Source organism: Coregonus clupeaformis, chromosome 13 (genome assembly GCF_020615455.1).
Source record: "Coregonus clupeaformis isolate EN_2021a chromosome 13, ASM2061545v1, whole genome shotgun sequence".
Classification (NCBI taxonomy): domain Eukaryota; kingdom Metazoa; phylum Chordata; class Actinopteri; order Salmoniformes; family Salmonidae; genus Coregonus; species Coregonus clupeaformis.
The window spans coordinates 57,940,219-57,958,030 of NC_059204.1; the positions used below are offsets into that span (position 1 = coordinate 57,940,219).

Here is a 17,812-nt window from a genome sequence, read left to right on the forward strand (position 1 = left end):
GGAGCTAGAAGCACAAGTATTTTTCGCTACACCCGCAATAACATCTGCTAAACACGTGTGTGCAATAACATTTAATTTGGTGGCACCTTTATTGGGGAGGACGGGCTCGTGGTAATGGCCGGAGCGGAACTGGTGGAATGGTATCAAATACATCAAACACATGGTTTATGTAACAGCCGTTATTATGAGCCGTTCCCGTCAGCAGCCTCCACTGATGTAGACTAGCTCACCCGCATAGCCATACCAGCACTGTATCTGCAAGTTGTTGGCTTGAGCTCACTTGCCAAGACCAGAGTAGGCACATTTGCTATTTAATGCAACCATTGTTGTATCAAAACTATCAGTAGAGTTGAAAATGCGATGGAAACATATTGAACTTTAGATTTGGTACATGAAAACTTAAGCGAAAAATTACATTTTGTGTGCACTATGTCATCAGGCACTGATTTTTATCCGCAACAAGTCCATTTGGTGGAAACACCACTGGTGGGAAAATTGGCATATTTTCTTTATGCAGTTTCTAGAATATTCGCATGAAAATCCTTTGCCAACTGGATGGAAACCTACCGTCTGACTGTAATTTGTCATAAAGAAATTCCTTTACATTGGCTGGTTCCTCCCACTGAAAATATTTCCCATTTGACAATACACCGCGCATGTGCAAAATCGAAACACATGATTCGTTTGAAATATGTGGCGGGATTCTGTTGGCGTTGCGCATTCAAAGCACAGGCGTAGTCCCAATGCAACACAATTGAAACAATCTACACAAAACGAACGAGCAAGCAAGACAATGGAAGACTCAAAACACCGAATTGCGGAGATGTCGGAGAAATTGGAGAAGTAAGTTTTTTCAGAAAAAAGCCTGCTGAACGCTAACGAAACGTTAGCTACGTTTAGCATCCTGGCCAATGCAATGTGTTAGCTTGCTAGCTAGAGAAGTTGACCCTCACTAGAAATGATGTTGCTAACTTGTTAGAAACTGTAGTTTTGACTAGATAACTAACTGACTTATTTGGTTTAGCTTTTTAGTATTGAATAATTCAGTACGTCCAAATGTTGTGTTTTAACGTTAATTTTATCTGCTTAGTTAGCTATATTCGTTAGCCAGAGAGGAAGTAGCTAACAACGTTAACTATATAGCTAGATCATCTTTGTTACAGTGTAGCCAAGTTAAGTCAACGATCCGGTAGTACAGTACAGTACTGTAAAGCTGACCAACCACCTAGTTTTCTAGATTAGCTGTAACTTTAGCAAATTACATTTCATTTCAACATAATCCATATTTGCCAGCAGGTCCGACCCACTTGTTTACATCTGCACTAGGGTCAGACAGGCTTCCTGTGTAGATGAACTAAAACATTGCCATGGCCAAACAACTGAGTATGGCTCGGAAAATGTACCGCAATCCAGGGATGAGAAATGTGGTGTACTCTGAATTATCCCATTCATCCCAACTGTTTCAACGGGAAGATTGAAGGACTGCTAGTTTTTCTGGAAAACTGACCCTTTCATCCTCATGCTAGGTAGCAGGGGCCACAGGAGCCATTTTGGAATGGCAGTGTCAGCCAATCAGCTCCTTTGTTCAACACCAGGTGCCATTCCTTAATGCTACTGCTAGCTAGCATGAGGACGAAAACGGTAGTTTACTTAAAAAATATAAGTCATTGCATCTTCTCGGTGTAACAGTTCGGATAATGGGACAATTCTAAGTACAACACAGTTCTTATCCCTGGATTGATGCACGTTTTCCCGGATCTGCTGTGTCTTAATTTACAAAGAAAGCTTTTACAACCCTAGTGCAGTTTTAAGCAAGCAGGTCAGGTCTGCTGGCTAAATCCATAGTAATGTGTTGGGATGTAATGATTCACCTACATGCTTCGGTCCCCGATTCCAATGTTTGAGATACAACTGCATCGGTCCACGGATCCAAATGTAGCATGCATTGGTCAGAAAATAGATTCAAACGTTACGAATCCAGATTCACTAAAATGTTTTGCTCATATTACATTCTACCTTCCGAAAATACATCATATTTTGTGAGAACTGATGCGACCTCTGCTTCAGTGTCGAACTAAAATCATATAACTGTTGACAGTCATTGATCTACAGGTCATTTTGCATGCCGTATATCAATATCAACGCGAGTTAGTCGGCCTGTTCCTGATCTTGCACATCTGCGTTGAAATGGTAAAATGGCGTGCGCTATATTAGGCTTTATTAGTTGAGTGACAATTTATGTACTTTGCTTGCTAGGTTATTGTTATCAATGCGCAGTTGTAAATTGTGTTTTACCGGAATAAAAGGAAGCTACCCGAGACACAACTCACATCTGGCTATACCTGGTGAACGGGGTTTACAGTAGATTGTTTAGGTTCACCATCAGCAATACTTTTGGTAGTTTTGCTTTAAACAGTCATTGTATATGGTCATTTTTAGATATACGGGGTAAAGTTGATCATTTCATAACGAGGAATCACTTTTGCCAGGCCCACTGCATGGCTAAAGTGTAAGGATAAAAGATCACTAAACTTCCAAACGGTCAAAACTATTCGATTTTGAGATGGGGGGGGGTGAAATCCAAAGTAGTGCTATATATTAATTAGCCATATCATAGCTAATGGAGCTACCCTCCTGTAGGTTTTAGCTCCAAGCCCAGGTGTTACTAACCTGATTCATCTTATCAACCTGCTAATTATTAGAATCAGGTGTGCTAGATTAGGGTTGGAGCAAACACCTACAGGACGGTAGCTCTCCAGGAAAAGGGTTGGGCAGTCCTGGTATACACCATAGACCTACATCATTTACACAGAAGTAAGCTCAGACAGATACAGCTCAGACAGAAGCCAGCTCATGAGCTTCATCAGCAGCAGATTTACATTTAGAATAGAACAGTAATGTTTCTGCAATAAATGTACATCGAACCGAATCGCACCAAATCGTTTCAAACTAAAATGTATTGTTCCTGTATCGTATCGGGGCCCATGTATAGAATTGTCTTGAAGGGAAAAATGCACATCCCTACTAAGGTGCTAATATTATGTTTATTTTAAAGGTCATTGTCAATGGACACCGAGGAGATGGAGACCTACCAGAGGTATGTGGGAGGAACATTATCATGTCAATGTCTTCAGAACTAAATTCTGAAGAGTTTACACATATTACCATTGTAGCTCTTATTGTGGGACTTTGACTGTGGGAAATCACCTCACTAGTCAGCCTATTATATGTATTGAACATTCATATTGCACTGTACATACAGCCTTACCTATGGATATATGAAATGGGGTATCACTGTCTGCTCAGTTACACCCGCAGAACACAATTTCTGAAAGGTTTTCCAAAATATTAGCCTAGTAGTAGCACTTTATTTTGGGACTATGACTGTGGAAAATCACCTCTAGTCAGTCTATTAATTTATACGAATTGAACATTCATATTGCACTGTACAGCATTACCTATGGATTGTGGATCCATGAAATGGAGTCAGTCTACTCTGTGACACCCACAAAACACAATTCTGAAGAGTTTACACATATTAGTGTCGTAGCTCTTATTGCACAACTTTGTCTATGGGAAATCACCTCTAGTCATTTACACACATTTACATAATTTAGCAGATGCTCTTATCCAGAGCGACTTACTTAGTCAGCCTATTATACTCATTGAATGAATGTTCCATATGGTATAATGTGTATAAGTATGCCCCTTTGCAATTATGCAGTCCTCCGATACATCCACAGTGAGAATTCAAGTAATTCTTTACGGTTTAGGCTATATAAGTTTAATTTACCGTAAAACAATTATTTAATTCATATGAATAGATTTATTTTTGACAAATCTAATGATTCAATTTGCCATTGTAGTAGTTGGTGTTCGGTTCAATCATGGGAATGAAAATAATCATTTCTGAATCGCAAACCGTATTAGCTGTCATTGCAAAACGTATTTTGTAGATATTTTAAGTTGATTGGGACATTCAATCGATTGGACACTGCAACTAAATAGATGCTAGTAGTCAGCCTAAAGTAAGATAAATATAGGTCCCTATACAATCTGTGATGAAGAAAAGCATGCTGAAACAGTAATTTCCAAAGGTTGTCCACCAAAAACTTCCCAATTAAATGTTGACTGCAAAATAGGCCTACCTGGCAGAATATCAATCGGGTGTGCATTTGTTTTGCAAACTCTTCCATCACATGTGCAGTACAGAAACACTGCTAGTAACACAATGGACTCTTGCTAGGTGCACAGTTGAATTAAAGGGAACTACACCCTCCCAAATAATACCTCAAGTTGTCTCCTGATGTGGTTAAAGCATTGTGTACTTAGAACATCCACTTTTGTTGTTGTTTTATGAAAGAAAGTGTGAATTTAAGAGTGATCCTGAAAATCACACAATCCGAAACCTGAAAAAGTAAAACCGAGAAAACGGAATTTGGGAAATAACAAAACATAATTTTTGGGGAACTCTATTGGGTTTTATAGGGCCCTATAAATAGAATAGGCACATTTCCTGAAGAAAATGTGTGCTCGCTTCAGCTGTCTAAAAAATATTTATATGGTAGTGGGAGTTTCATTCGCCTCTTTTTCGTCTGACTGATTTTTAGGGAAGTTCCTTTCCATTGGTAGGTTCCTCCCACTAAAATAATTGTTATTTCTATTTGACAATACACAGCGCATGTGCAAAAACAACATGATTTGTTTGAAATATGTGGCAGGGAGAACTGTTACGCATTCAAAGCACAGACTAACGTGAAATGCAGAGTCCCAATGCAACATCCAGGCGACAAATAAGTGAAATGATCATTTTTCAGGAGAAGACCCAGATGCAGATAGTGTCGAAGTAACAAACGGGGCAGGCAAATGACAGGTCAAGGGCAGGCAGAGGTCAGTAATCCAGATCAGAGTCCAAAAGGTACAGAACGGCAGGCAGTCTCAGGGTCAGGGCAGGCAGAGGTCAATAATCCAGGGTGGTGTGACAAGGTACAGAACGGCAGGCAGGGTCAGGGCAGGCAGAATGGTCAAAACTGGGAAAACAGGAACTTGAGAAAGACGGGAGCAAGGGGGAAAACGCTGGGGGAAAACGCTGGTAGTTTTGTTTCATCAAGCCTAACTTGCAACAGACCGAGAACACAGGTATAAATACACTGGTGATAATGGGGAAGATGGGTGATACCTGGAGGGGGGTGGAGACAATCACAAAGACAGGTGAAACAGATCAGGGTGTGACAGAAATAATCCACACAAAACAAACCGGCAAGACGATGGACATCTCAAACCACAGCTGTCTGTTTCTCTGGAAAACTGTCCTTTTTGTCCTCTTGCTAGGTAGCAGATGCCACTGCAGATATTTTGGAATGGCAGTGTCAGCCAATCAGCTCCTTTGTTGTTCAACACAGCGTGCTATTCCATAATGGCTGCTGTGGCTACTGCTAGCTAGCATGAGGATGAAATTGGCAGTTTACTTAATTAGCGGTCATTAAATCTTCTCGGTGTAACAGTTGGGATAATGGGACAATTCGGAGCCACGTTACAATTCCCACCAAGTATGACAACTCTATTGGTGCGATGTGGAGGGTGTTTGCCTTTCAAGCCAGCAACTTGGGTTCTATTCCCTTATGTTCCCTGCTGTTCGCGTCAATACCAAAAGCCAAACATTTCTTGGTGAGGTCGCTAGGTGTTGTGCTAAGGTTTAGTATTATTACAAAAGGGTCAAACTTTATTTTATTATGCTATAATTATTATTAATTATTACAGTTAATTAATTTCGCATGGCCTTATTGTAAAATTATTGTATTTATTTATTGTGTAACATTTTACATTTAGATTTTAGTCATTTAGCAGATGCTCTTATCCAGAGCGACTTACAGTTAGTGCATTCATCTTAAGATGGCTAGGTGGGACAACCACATATCACAGGCATAGAAATAAAATTTTCCCTCATTAACAAGAAATTGCCAAAAACCTGAAGATCTCGTACAACGCTGTGTACTACTTCCTTCACAGAACAGGTCAAACTGGCTCTAACCAGAATAGAAAGAGGAGTGGGAGGCCCCGGTGCACAACGGAGCAAGAGGACAAATACATTAGAATGTCTAGTTTGAGAAACAGATGCCTCACAAGTCCTCAACTGGCAGCTTCATTAAATAGTACCCGCAAAACACCAGTCTCAACGTCAACAGTGAAGAGGCGACTCCGGGATGCTGACCTAGGCAGTTGCAAAGAAAAAGCCATATCTCAGACTGGTCAATAAAAATAAAAGATTAAGATGGGCAGAAGAACAGACACTGGACTTTTTCTTTGCAACTCTGCCTAGAAGGTCAGCATCCCGGAGTCACCTCTTCATTGTTGACGTTGAGACTAAATTAAATAAATAAAAAATAATAATGCAGCGAATGCCTGTGTGACTTGCACATGTTGTCGCTGCAGCAGGGAGGACAGAGAAAAGGCACCACAGCACAGCAAGGGTTTATCGTGCTGTCCGTGCTGAAGCTGCAACATAATTTCAGCCATTTAGTTTCTTTCTTGTTTCTCTGACTGAAAAGTTATGTTACCGAAATCCCTCATTTATTCAGGAATAACATTCCTTCAACCCTTGATCTCTTTGCGTGAAACATGTATGCATCGCATGCACGTGACCAATCGGGTCTGACCTATAGCCTATCATAATCCTATCAATAAATTGGTTATAACAAACTCTGAACACTGTAACACACGTGACAGCAAAATGGATGCGGAGGACCTGAAAAATAAACTTGAACTGGTGAATTTTTACTGCTTGCTCAGGAGGGAAAGGGGAAGTCAGATATGTGGAATACATTTGACTTAGTTGTGGAAACTACTGGAGATCATGAAAAAGGATGGTATAGGAGCAAGCGTTGCATAAGTATTATGTGTGCCAACCAGGTGCTGTTAGATAATTTTTTCTGACCATTTGGAAGTGTAAACAACACTAAATTATAAGTGTACGAGTCTTCTAATGAAAACAACATTGTAAAGCCTTTATTACAGCATAGCAAAGATTAAAAACAGACATTTGTTTAATTGCTTTATCCAACATTTTGCGGTTGCGTGAACTTGGTGCTCACGTAATCAGTAGGCTATTAAACAAACAGGCGACAAAAGCAGGATATGTCTTATTTCTGAAGATGTACAGTGGGGGAAAAAAGTATTTAGTCAGCCACCAATTGTGCAAGTTCTCCCACTTAAAAAGATGAGAGGCCTGTAATTTTCATCATAGGTACACGTCAACTATGACAGACAAAATGAGAAAAAAAATCCAGAAAATCACATTGTATGAATTTATTTGCAAATTATGGTGGGAAATAAGTATTTGGTCAATAACAAAAGTTTCTCAATACTTTGTTATATACCCTTTGTTGGCAATGACACAGGTCAAACGTTTTCTGTAAGTCTTCACAAGGTTTTCACACACTGTTGCTGGTATTTTGGCCCATTCCTCCATGCAGATCTCCTCTAGAGCAGTGATGTTTTGGGTCTGTCGCTGGGCAACACGGACTTTCAACTCCCTCCAAAGATTTTCTATGGGGTTGAGATCTGGAGACTGGCTAGGCCACTCCTGGACCTTGAAATGCTTCTTACGAAGCCACTCCTTCGTTGCCCAGGCGGTGTGTTTGGGATCATTGTCATGCTGAAAGACCCAGCCACGTTTCATCTTCAATGCCCTTGCTGATGGAAGGAGGTTTTCACTCAATCTCACGATACATGACCCCATTCTTTCCTTTACACGGATCAGTCGTCCTGGTCCCTTTGCAGAAAAACAGCCCCAAAGCATGATGTTTCCACCCCCATGCTTCACAGTAGGTATGGGTGTTCTTTGGATGCAACTCAGCATTCTTTGTCCTCCAAACACGACAAGTTGAGTTTTTACCAAAAAGTTATATTTTGGTTTCATCTGACCATATGACATTCTCCCAATCCTCTTCTGGATCATCCAAATGCACTCTAGCAAACTTCAGACGGGCCTGGACATGTACTGGCTTAAGCAGGGGGACACGTCTGGCACTGCAGGATTTGAGTCCCTGGCGGCGTAGTGTGTTACTGATGGTAGGCTTTGTTACTTTGGTCCCAGCTCTCTGCAGGTCATTCACTAGGTCCCCCCGTGTGGTTCTGGGATTTTTGCTCACCGTTCTTGTGATCATTTTGACCCCACGGGGTGAGATCTTGTGTGGAGCCCCAGATCGAGGGAGATTATCAGTGGTCTTGTATGTCTTCCATTTCCTAATAATTGCTCCCACAGTTGATTTCTTCAAACCAAGCTGCTTACCTATTGCAGATTCAGTCTTCCCAGCCTGGTGCAGGTCTACAATTTTGTTTCTGGTGTCCTTTGACAGCTCTTTGGTCTTGGCCATAGTGGAGTTTGGAGTGTGACTGTTTGAGGTTGTGGACAGGTGTCTTTTATACTGATAACAAGTTCAAACAGGTGCCATTAATACAGGTAACGAGTGGAGGACAGAGGAGCCTCTTAAAGAAGAAGTTACAGGTCTGTGAGAGCCAGAAATCTTGCTTGTTTGTAGGTGACCAAATACTTATTTTCCACCATAATTAGCAAATAAATTCATTAAAAATCCCACAATGTGAATTTCTGGATTTTCTTTCTCAATTTATCTGTCATAGTTGACGTGTACCTATGATGAAAATTACAGGCCTCATCTTTTTAAGTGGGAGAACTTGCACAATTGGTGGCTGACTAAATACTTTTTCCCCCACTGTATATGGACGATTTATAAAGCCAGGCACATTTTAACAGTTAGGCTATTGATTATAGACCTAATTAAGTTGGTTTCCCCTCTCCTGAATTTTCTTACATAACTAAGGCAAGGGCTGTTTCCTCGTCTTCTCACTCCGCTGCTGCCGATCCCGCATTGTTCTTAACACAAATATGCTGCTTAACTTTGCTATTATGCACATGGCAAAATGGGGAAAGGCGCCAATTCAACAGTGCATTGATGGGAGACCCAGATGCTGCTGGAAGTGTTGTTGGAGGGCCTTCAGGAGGCACTCTTTCCTCTGGTTAAAAAAAATATCCCAATGCCCCAGGGCAGTGACATTGCCTTGTGTAGGGTGCTGTCTTTCGGATGGGACGTTAAACAGGTGCCCCGACTCTCTGTGGTCACTATAGATCCCATGGCATTTATCGTTGTCCTGGCTGAATTCCCAATCTGGCTATTTTGTTTTAATGACGAGATAGAAAGGTGTCTGCACCATAAAACAAAAAAATCAATTTGCGTCTGCTCTACTTAAGAAATCTCGGTCGACCAACAGCCTATCGACCAGTCGACTAAATGGGGTCAGCCCTGTTAATGTAAATGAATATGCTTTTATATATTTTTACTATTACAAATATTTTTTACTTTCTAATTTAAAAAAGACGGCAGCATTTCGGAGGACATTTTCAGTTGCCAACATTGGGCCCTAGCCAGGCAGAGGGAGATTACAATTGTATTATTATTATTTTTTATAGGGGGAAGAGAGACAATATAAGGCTTTGTAGAGGGATTGTACACTGCTCAAAAAAATAAAGGGAACACTTAAACAACACAATGTAACTCCAAGTCAATCACACTTCTGTGAAATCAAACTGTCCACTTAGGAAGCAACACTGATTGACAATACATTTCACATGCTGTTGTGCAAATGGAATAGACAACAGGTGGAAATTATAGGCAATTAGCAAGACACCCCCAATAAAGGACTGGTTTTGCAGGTTGCAGTTCCTATGCTTCCTGGCTGATGTTTTGGTCACTTTTGAATGCTGGCGGTGCTTTCACTCTAGTGGTAGCATGAGACTGAGTCTATAACCCACACAAGTGGCTCAGGTAGTGCAGCTCATCCAGGATGGCACATCAATGCGAGCTGTGGCAAGAAGGTTTGCTGTGTCTGTCAGCGTAGTGTCCAGAGCATGGAGGCGCTACCAGGAGACAGGCCAGTACATCAGGAGACGTGGAGGAAGCCGTAGGAGGGCAACAACCCAGCAGCAGGACTGCTATCTCCGCCTTTGTGCAAGGAGGAGCAGGAGGAGCACTGCCAGAGCCCTGCAAAATTACCTCCCGCTCGCCAGAGGTAGCCTGACTGCCATTAGGTACCGAGATGAGATCCTCAGACCCCTTGTGAGACCATATGCTGGTGCGGTTGGCCCTGGGTTCCTCCTAATGCAAGACAATGCTAGACCTCATGTGGCTGGAGTGTGTCAGCAGTTCCTGCAAGAGGAAGGCATTGATGCTATGGACTGGCCCGCCTGTTCCCCAGACCTGAATCCAATTGAGCACATCTGGGACATCATGTCTCGCTCCATCCACCAACGCCACGTTGCACCACAGACTGTCCAGGAGTTGGCAGATGCTTTAGTCCAGGTCTGGGAGGAGATCCTCAGGAGACCATCCGCCACCTCATCAGGAGCATGCCCAGGCGTTGTAGGGAGGTCATACAGGCACGTGGAGGCCACACACACTACTGAGCCTCATTTTGACTTGTTTTAAGGACATTACATCAAAGTTGGATCAGCCTGTAGTGTGGTTTTCCACTTTAATTTTGAGGGTGACTCCAAATCCAGACCTCCATGGGTTGATACATTTGATTTCCATTGATAATTTTGGTGTGATTTTGTTGTCAGCACATTCAACTACAGTGGGGAGAACAAGTATTTGATACACTGCCGATTTTGCAGGTTTTCCTACTTACAAAGCATGTAGAGGTCTGTAATTTTTATCATAGGTACACTTCAACTGTGAGAGACGGAATCTAAAACAAAAATCCAGAAAATCACATTGTATGATTTTTAAGTAATTAATTTGCATTTTATTGCATGACATAAGTATTTGATCACCTACCAACCAGTAAGAATTCGGCTCTCACAGACCTGTTAGTTTTTCTTTAAGAAGCCCTCCTGTTCTCCACTCATTACCTGTATTAACTGCACCTGTTTGAACTCATTACCTGTATAAAAGACACCTGTCCACACACTCAATCAAACAGACTCCAACCTCTCCACAATGGCCAAGACCAGAGAGCTGTGTAAGGACATTAGGGATACAAATTGTAGACCTGCACAAGGCTGGGATGGGCTACAAGACAATAGGCAAGCAGCTTGGTGAGAAGGCAACAACTGTTGGTACAATTATTAGAAAATGGAAGAAGTTCAAGATGACGGTCAATCACCCTCGGTCTGGGGCTCCATGCAAGATCTCACCTCGTGGGGCATCAATGATCATGAGGAAGGTGAGGGATCAGCCCAGAACTACACGGCAGGACCTGGTCAATGACCTGAAGAGAGCTGGGACCACAGTCTCAAAAAAAACATTAGTAACACACTACGCCGTCATGGATTAAAAATCCTGCAGCGCACGCAAGGTCCCCCCTGCTCAAGCCAGCGCATGTCCAGGCCCGTCTGAAGTTTGCCAATGACCATCTGGATGATTCAGAGGAGGAATGGGAGAAGGTCAGTGGTCTGGATGAGACAAAAATTGAGCTTTTTGGTCTAAACTCCACTCGCTGTGTTTGGAGGAAGAAGAAGGATGAGTACAACCCCAAGAACATCATCCCAACCGTGAAGCATGGAGGTGGAAACATCATTCTTTGGGGATGCTTTTCTGCAAAGGGGACAGGACGACTGCACCGTATTGAGGGGAGGATGGATGGGGCCATGTATCGCGAGATCTTGGCCAACAACCTCCTTCCTCAGTAAGAGCATTGAAGATGGGTCGTGGCTGGGTCTTCCAGCATGACAACGACCGAAACACACAGCCAGGGCAACTAAGGAGTGGCTCCGTAAGAAGCATCTCAAGGTCCTGGAGTGGCCTAGCCAATCTCCAGATCTGAACCCAATAGAAAATCTTTGGAGGGAGCTGAAGTCCGTATTGCCCAGCGACAGCCCCAAAACCTGAAGGATCTGGAGAAGGTCTGTATGGAGGAGTGGGCCAAAATCCCTGCTGCAGTGTGTGCAAACCTGGTCAAGACCTACAGGAAACGTATGATCTCTGTAATTGCAAACAAAGGTTTCTGTACCAAATATTAAGTTCTGCTTTTCTGATGTATCAAATACTTATGTCATACAATAAAATGCAAATTAATTACTTTAAAATCTTACAATGTGATTTTCTGGATTTTTGTTTTAGATTCCATCTCTCACAGTTGAAATGTACCTATGATACAAATTACAGACCTCTACATGCTTTGTAAGTAGGAAAACCTGCAAAATCGGCAGTGTATCAAATACTTGTTCTCCTCACTGTATGTAAAGAAAAAAGTATTTAATAAGATTATTTCATTCATTCAGATCTAGGATGTGTTATTTTAGTGTTCCCTTTATTTTTTTGAGCAGTGTATATTTTTGGAATGCAATTGACATTTTATTCATTTAGCAGACGCTCTTATCCAGCGCGACTTACAGGAGCAATCGGGGTTAAGTGCCTCGCTCAAGAGCACATCGACAGATTTATCACGTAGTCTGCTTGGGGATTCGAACCAGCATCCTTTCGGTTACTAATGCACAGTTACTTTCTGTTAGCAGCAGAGCTCTAGACAATTTTTTTCAATTGCCAGGTAAGACAACTGAAAAAATATGGTATGATTCAAGGTTAGCTATTTCATCTAACATTATCCAGGAAATGCATGATTTTGATGAGCAACCTGTCAAAATAATATCCAGAATGGTCAAATTTATTTTTGTGCATATAAGGCCTAGGTCTATGCTACATAATTAACCACCTGAGGAAGTGGGAACTTTTGCTAACTTTAATTAATTACATGGTTAATATTTAATCTCAGTAAATGAAATGGCTTACAAAAACTTTCTAGCGCTAAGCCTAGGTTACTAGATGTAGCCACCACAAATGGCAAGCAAAACCAGCCTACTCGGATTGTTAAGTGGTGTTGAGAAATAAATAATATACTCACAGAAGGTGTATATACACTCTTAACAATAACAGTAGTTGCATATCTCCCTCCCTGTGCGCACAGGGCTGCACGATGAGGGCAAAATATATAATTTAGATCTTTATGCTCCAAATATTGCGGTTGAGATTTGACTTGCGATATAGATCTTGGGTGAACTGTTGGAATCATTGAAATATTATTATTTATATTAAGAAGCTAGGTGGAATGCAGCATTGTTGTTGTTTGGAACAATATGTTGACTGCATTTGACCTAACAGCATGCAAATGTATAGTGAATCTAACAGCAAGGAGGAGGAACTGCGCTGCTTGATTGACAGAGGGCGGGGCTTGGTGTGTGTGGGGGAAGCAGCCGCAAGAGGAGAGGGACGACATACGGAGTAAACTATAATGTCACGTGTCGTGGTGGTGTTCCAAAATATTGCATGGAAATCTCTTGCAATATGGATACTACGCATGTCAATATTGCAATTTCGATGTAAATTCTATTAATTGTGCAGCCTTAGACAGGCAGATACTTTCATAGCAGGAATCAATATAATGCACATAAGGCTACTGTTGACCAAATAATGGTTTTACAGACCTAAGCAAAATTGTTTCAGTAAGAGGAAGGCAATGTCGGTGTCTGTAATTTACGGTTTATCGTCCCAGCTGTAGCCTGACAAGTGGAAACACTGGTCTCAATGTAGGCTATTTTGTTTTAATGACGAGATGGAAAGGTGTCTGCACTGCAAACATTTTGTCATAAATTTTTATTACTGCTGCGGAGCAATGCTATTTGTGCTGTTTTTCAACAGCGGTATTATACATGAGATATCCTATTATGATATAGATCACTGACTTATGAAACACATTTACAAGTATTTTATTTCTTTTAAAGGTACATCAAGGATGGAAAAGATGCTGCAAGACAAGGAAATATGTCAAAATCATTGGAACTGTTCAAGCTGGCCCATGACATCCACCCTAGTGATAAACTTCGGAGCAGGATAAAGAAACTTCAGGAGGCTATAAAAGAGATGACACAGCAAGGCTCAGAGAGTGAGGATGAAGATTTTGTCAATGTCAACAACAGTGGTCTAATGCTTTTCAAAGAAATGTATGACAAACTGTATGATCATCAGCAAGAGGGGGTTGCTTTTTTGTATGGTCTCCACAGAGATGGTCATAAAGGAGGAATCCTAGCTGATGACATGGGCTTAGGGAAGACCATTCAGGTGATATCGTTTCTCTCTGGTATGTATGATGCTGACTTGGTAAAGCATACCCTGCTCGTCATGCCAACCTCACTCATCAAGAACTGGACCAAGGAATTTGCCAAATGGACTCCTGGAATGAGAGTCAAAGAGTTTCATGGCACAAGCAAAGTGGAACGCAACAGGAACTTGGAGAAGATTCAAAGAAGAGGTGGTGTCATCATCACTACATACCAAATGCTGATCACCAACTGGGAACTTCTCTCATCTCTCAACGGCAGAGAATTCAAATGGGATTATGTAATCCTAGATGAAGCACACAAGATTAAAACATCTTCAACCAAGACAGCCAAAAGTGCGCATGCGATTCCTGCCAGGAATCGTGTACTTCTTACAGGCACCCCTGTACAGAATAACCTGAGAGAAATGTGGGCTCTTTTTGATTTCGCTTGTCAAGGGGCACTTCTTGGTACTTCTAAAACCTTCAAAACAGAGTATGAAAATCCCATCACCCGTGCAAGGGAGAAGGATGCCACCCCAGGTGAGAAAGCCCTTGGGCTCAAGATGTCGCAGAACCTCATGGCCATCATCAATCCATACTTCCTAAGGAGGACAAAGGCAGAAGTACAGAGAAAAACACAAAACCGTGAAAAGGACTTGGAGTCAGAAGACCTTGAAAACAAAGTCCCAAGTGGTGGTGGTGCAGAAATGCCAAACCTCACCAGGAAGAATGACCTAATCATCTGGACTTACTTGAGCTCAGTTCAGGAGGAAATCTACAATCAGTTCTTATCCCTGGATAACATCAAGGAGCTGCTCATGACCACCAGGTCACCGTTGGCTGAACTGAATATCCTGAAGAAATTGTGTGATCACCCAAGACTTCTCTCCGCCAGGGCTGTCGCTCAGTTAGGCCTAGAAGAAGGAACAAGCGCAAACCATCAAGATGATGAAAATGAATCTGCTGCACACAGAATCGACAACATATCTGATGAAATGCTAATATCAGAATCTGGAAAGCTGATGTTTCTCATTGCACTTTTGGAAAGGCTTAAGGAAGAAGGCCATCGCACGCTTGTTTTCTCTCAGTCAAGGAAGATGTTGGACATCCTTGAACGGGTTCTCGTGAACAAGCGTTTCAAGATTGTAAGAATTGATGGCACAGTAACTCACCTCACAGAAAGAGAGAGGCGCATCCAACTGTTCCAGACCAACAAGCAATACTCAGTCTTTCTCCTAACCACGCAAGTGGGAGGAGTCGGCATCACATTGACAGCAGCAAACCGAGTAGTTATTTTTGACCCCAGCTGGAATCCAGCCACTGATGCCCAGGCCGTTGACCGGGCCTACCGCATTGGACAAACGGAGAACGTTGTCATCTACAGACTGATCACTTGTGGCACAGTGGAGGAGAAGATCTACAGACGGCAGGTGTTCAAAGACTCCTTGATCAGGCAGACCACCGGGGACAAGAAAAATCCATTCCGGTACTTCAGCAAACAAGACCTGAAGGAACTCTTCACGCTACAAGACACTCGATCCTCATCAACACAGCTGCAGCTGCAGTTACTGCACTCGAGACAAAGACGCACAGATCCAAAATTGGATGAACACATCGCTCACCTTCACTCCATGGAGATGTTTGGAATATCTGATCATGACCTCATGTTCTCGCATGAAGTAGAAAACAACGAAGATGACCCTGAGGATCAGGAAGCTCACAAGTACATAGAGAACCGGGTGCAGAAAGCTCAGGAGCTGATGAAGGCGGAGTCTAAGTTGCATCAGCAGTTTGCTGAGAGCATTGAGTCAAACACCGAGCCGGCACATCTGCGGAAACCCCCTCAACACAATACAATGGGGTCAACTGAGAAGAAGCCAAAGGATGAAAAGCCCAGCCCCTCCTATCCTAGCCATAACCACAACTTCAACAACTACCCTGTGTTGGTGGATCTTACCCAGTCTGGGTCTGGTGATGAGGAAGATATCCACAATCTGAGTAACAAATTCATTGATCTAGCTGTAGATGAAAGCATTGGGATTATAGGGCCCACTGTGACAATTGCGACTGAGGAACAGTTCATAAAGAGCAACCATCATTCTCCCGTAGACAAGTCTCTTGAGGTGTTATTGGATGGTGAGCCAATTTACACTTCTGCTCAAGAGATTTTGGATGTGTCATCAGAAGCGAAGGATGATATTGTTGCCGTGGAGTATATTACAAGTCTGGTATATGTTACCTCTGAAGATGAACAAGACAAACAGCCAAATGGCAATGGTTCCCCACAATGGCAGAACTTGTCACTTCACCAAGACTTGACAATGGACCAGAAGATCTCACCTGTCAAATCCCTGAAGAATCAAAGACGTTCTATGCTACTACAGATGTCCAACAAGAGCCTAGAAAGTAATGCAGAAACATCCTCCAAAGCGGATGATGAACTTGAGTCTTTTGAAGGAAATTTTAATCTACAGTTAGATGACAGTGCTAGTGATATGTTCCCAGAGGAGGAATCCGAGTCCGTTGTAGGGAATTCAGGTTTCCAGCTAGAGATGGATGTCAGCTTAAATGCAGATGACAAGCCTTCTGTGTCTGTGAATGGAGCTGTTGAACAGAATGGAGCAGGTGTTCATGATGTCAACTCCCCTGTTTCTGAAGCAGATGACACTGTAGAGAACTCATTCATTACGTCTTTCAAGAAAAAGAAAAGAGCAGCTTTAATTTACGATAGTGAGGAGAATGACATTGACGAAGATGAGAGGCCTCATTTGATGACCAGGAAATTGGATGAAGAATTCCATGGTATTGGGTCCTCCACACCAAAATCTGTTAAATCTGGATCCATTTCCTTTAAAGCCAGGAAAAGCTTTGGAGGGAACACATCTGTGGCCTCAAGACGTTCCTTTGTGGATTCCGTGATTGAGGATGTGGAGGACCTTGATGAGGACATGGAAGCTGAGGTTTCACAGGTGCACACTGATGATGCAAGTGAGGAAAGTGAGGTGACTGGATCTTGTGAGGCAATTGAGGTGACTGGATTTCATGAGTCTCTCATGGAAGAGGAGGAACCCACAGGGGAAACCTTAAACACTGAGAACGAAGAGGAAAGTGAGGAAGGTGGAAGTGAGCCAATGCATGCTGCTGAAGAATCTGAACTGGGAGAGGAGGAAGAAAGTTATTTGGAGGAATCTACCTGTGATCATGAACTTGCTTCTAGTGAAAGAATGGACCAATGTACCAGAGTCAAAGATGCCACATTACAGACCGTGGAAGGTAACAACAACAACAGCAGCGACTCAGCTGTGACAGGGGAAAAGATGTATGAAAACCTTGTGAAAAAGGGAAAACAATCGTACTCCGAGGGGAAACTTGATGATGCCTTGAACTTCTTTTTGAAAGCAATTGACATTAGAAGTGGTGATACTGAAATTCAATTAATGACAATTAAACTGTACCGTCAGCTCAGTGAGAAAATGAAGTGAAATATTATTTCTGAAAAGGGTGATAACCCTAATTGCTGTCATCTACATGTACACACAATGTATCACTCACTGTTTAGTGGTGTATTTTTGAAGGTTTGTCTTGTAAAACAATGTTGAAACACAAATGGTTAAAATAATAGGCTAGTTAGAACAAATGTGTTTATTTTTTATGTTATCTTTTCTATATTGTATTCTTTCATGATTTTGTAATTCATAAA

The 17,812-nt window shown here is 42.1% G+C and overlaps 1 protein-coding gene across 1 annotated transcript; it reads left to right on the plus strand.

Moving 5' to 3' along the window:
• The first annotated feature begins 690 nt into the window (after nucleotides 1-690).
• ercc6l (excision repair cross-complementation group 6-like) lies at nucleotides 691-17,812 on the plus strand. Its single transcript, XM_041895044.1, has 3 exons — nucleotides 691-843; nucleotides 3,056-3,097; nucleotides 13,796-17,812. Exons 1-3 carry the CDS (start codon nucleotides 692-694, stop codon nucleotides 17,592-17,594), a joined length of 3,993 nt encoding a protein of 1,330 aa, XP_041750978.1. The 5' UTR covers nucleotide 691; the 3' UTR covers nucleotides 17,595-17,812.

Bases quoted from the DNA above. Each gene is read 5' to 3' on its own strand.
- ercc6l (XM_041895044.1), top strand. From the start codon at position 692: ATGTGGCGGGATTCTGTTGGCGTTGCGCATTCAAAGCACAGGCGTAGT. The intron at 844-3,055 runs GTAAGTTTTTTC...TTTATTTTAAAG, and splicing joins ATGTCGGAGAAATTGGAGAA to GTCATTGTCAATGGACACCG. The intron at 3,098-13,795 runs GTATGTGGGAGG...TTTCTTTTAAAG, and splicing joins GAGATGGAGACCTACCAGAG to GTACATCAAGGATGGAAAAG.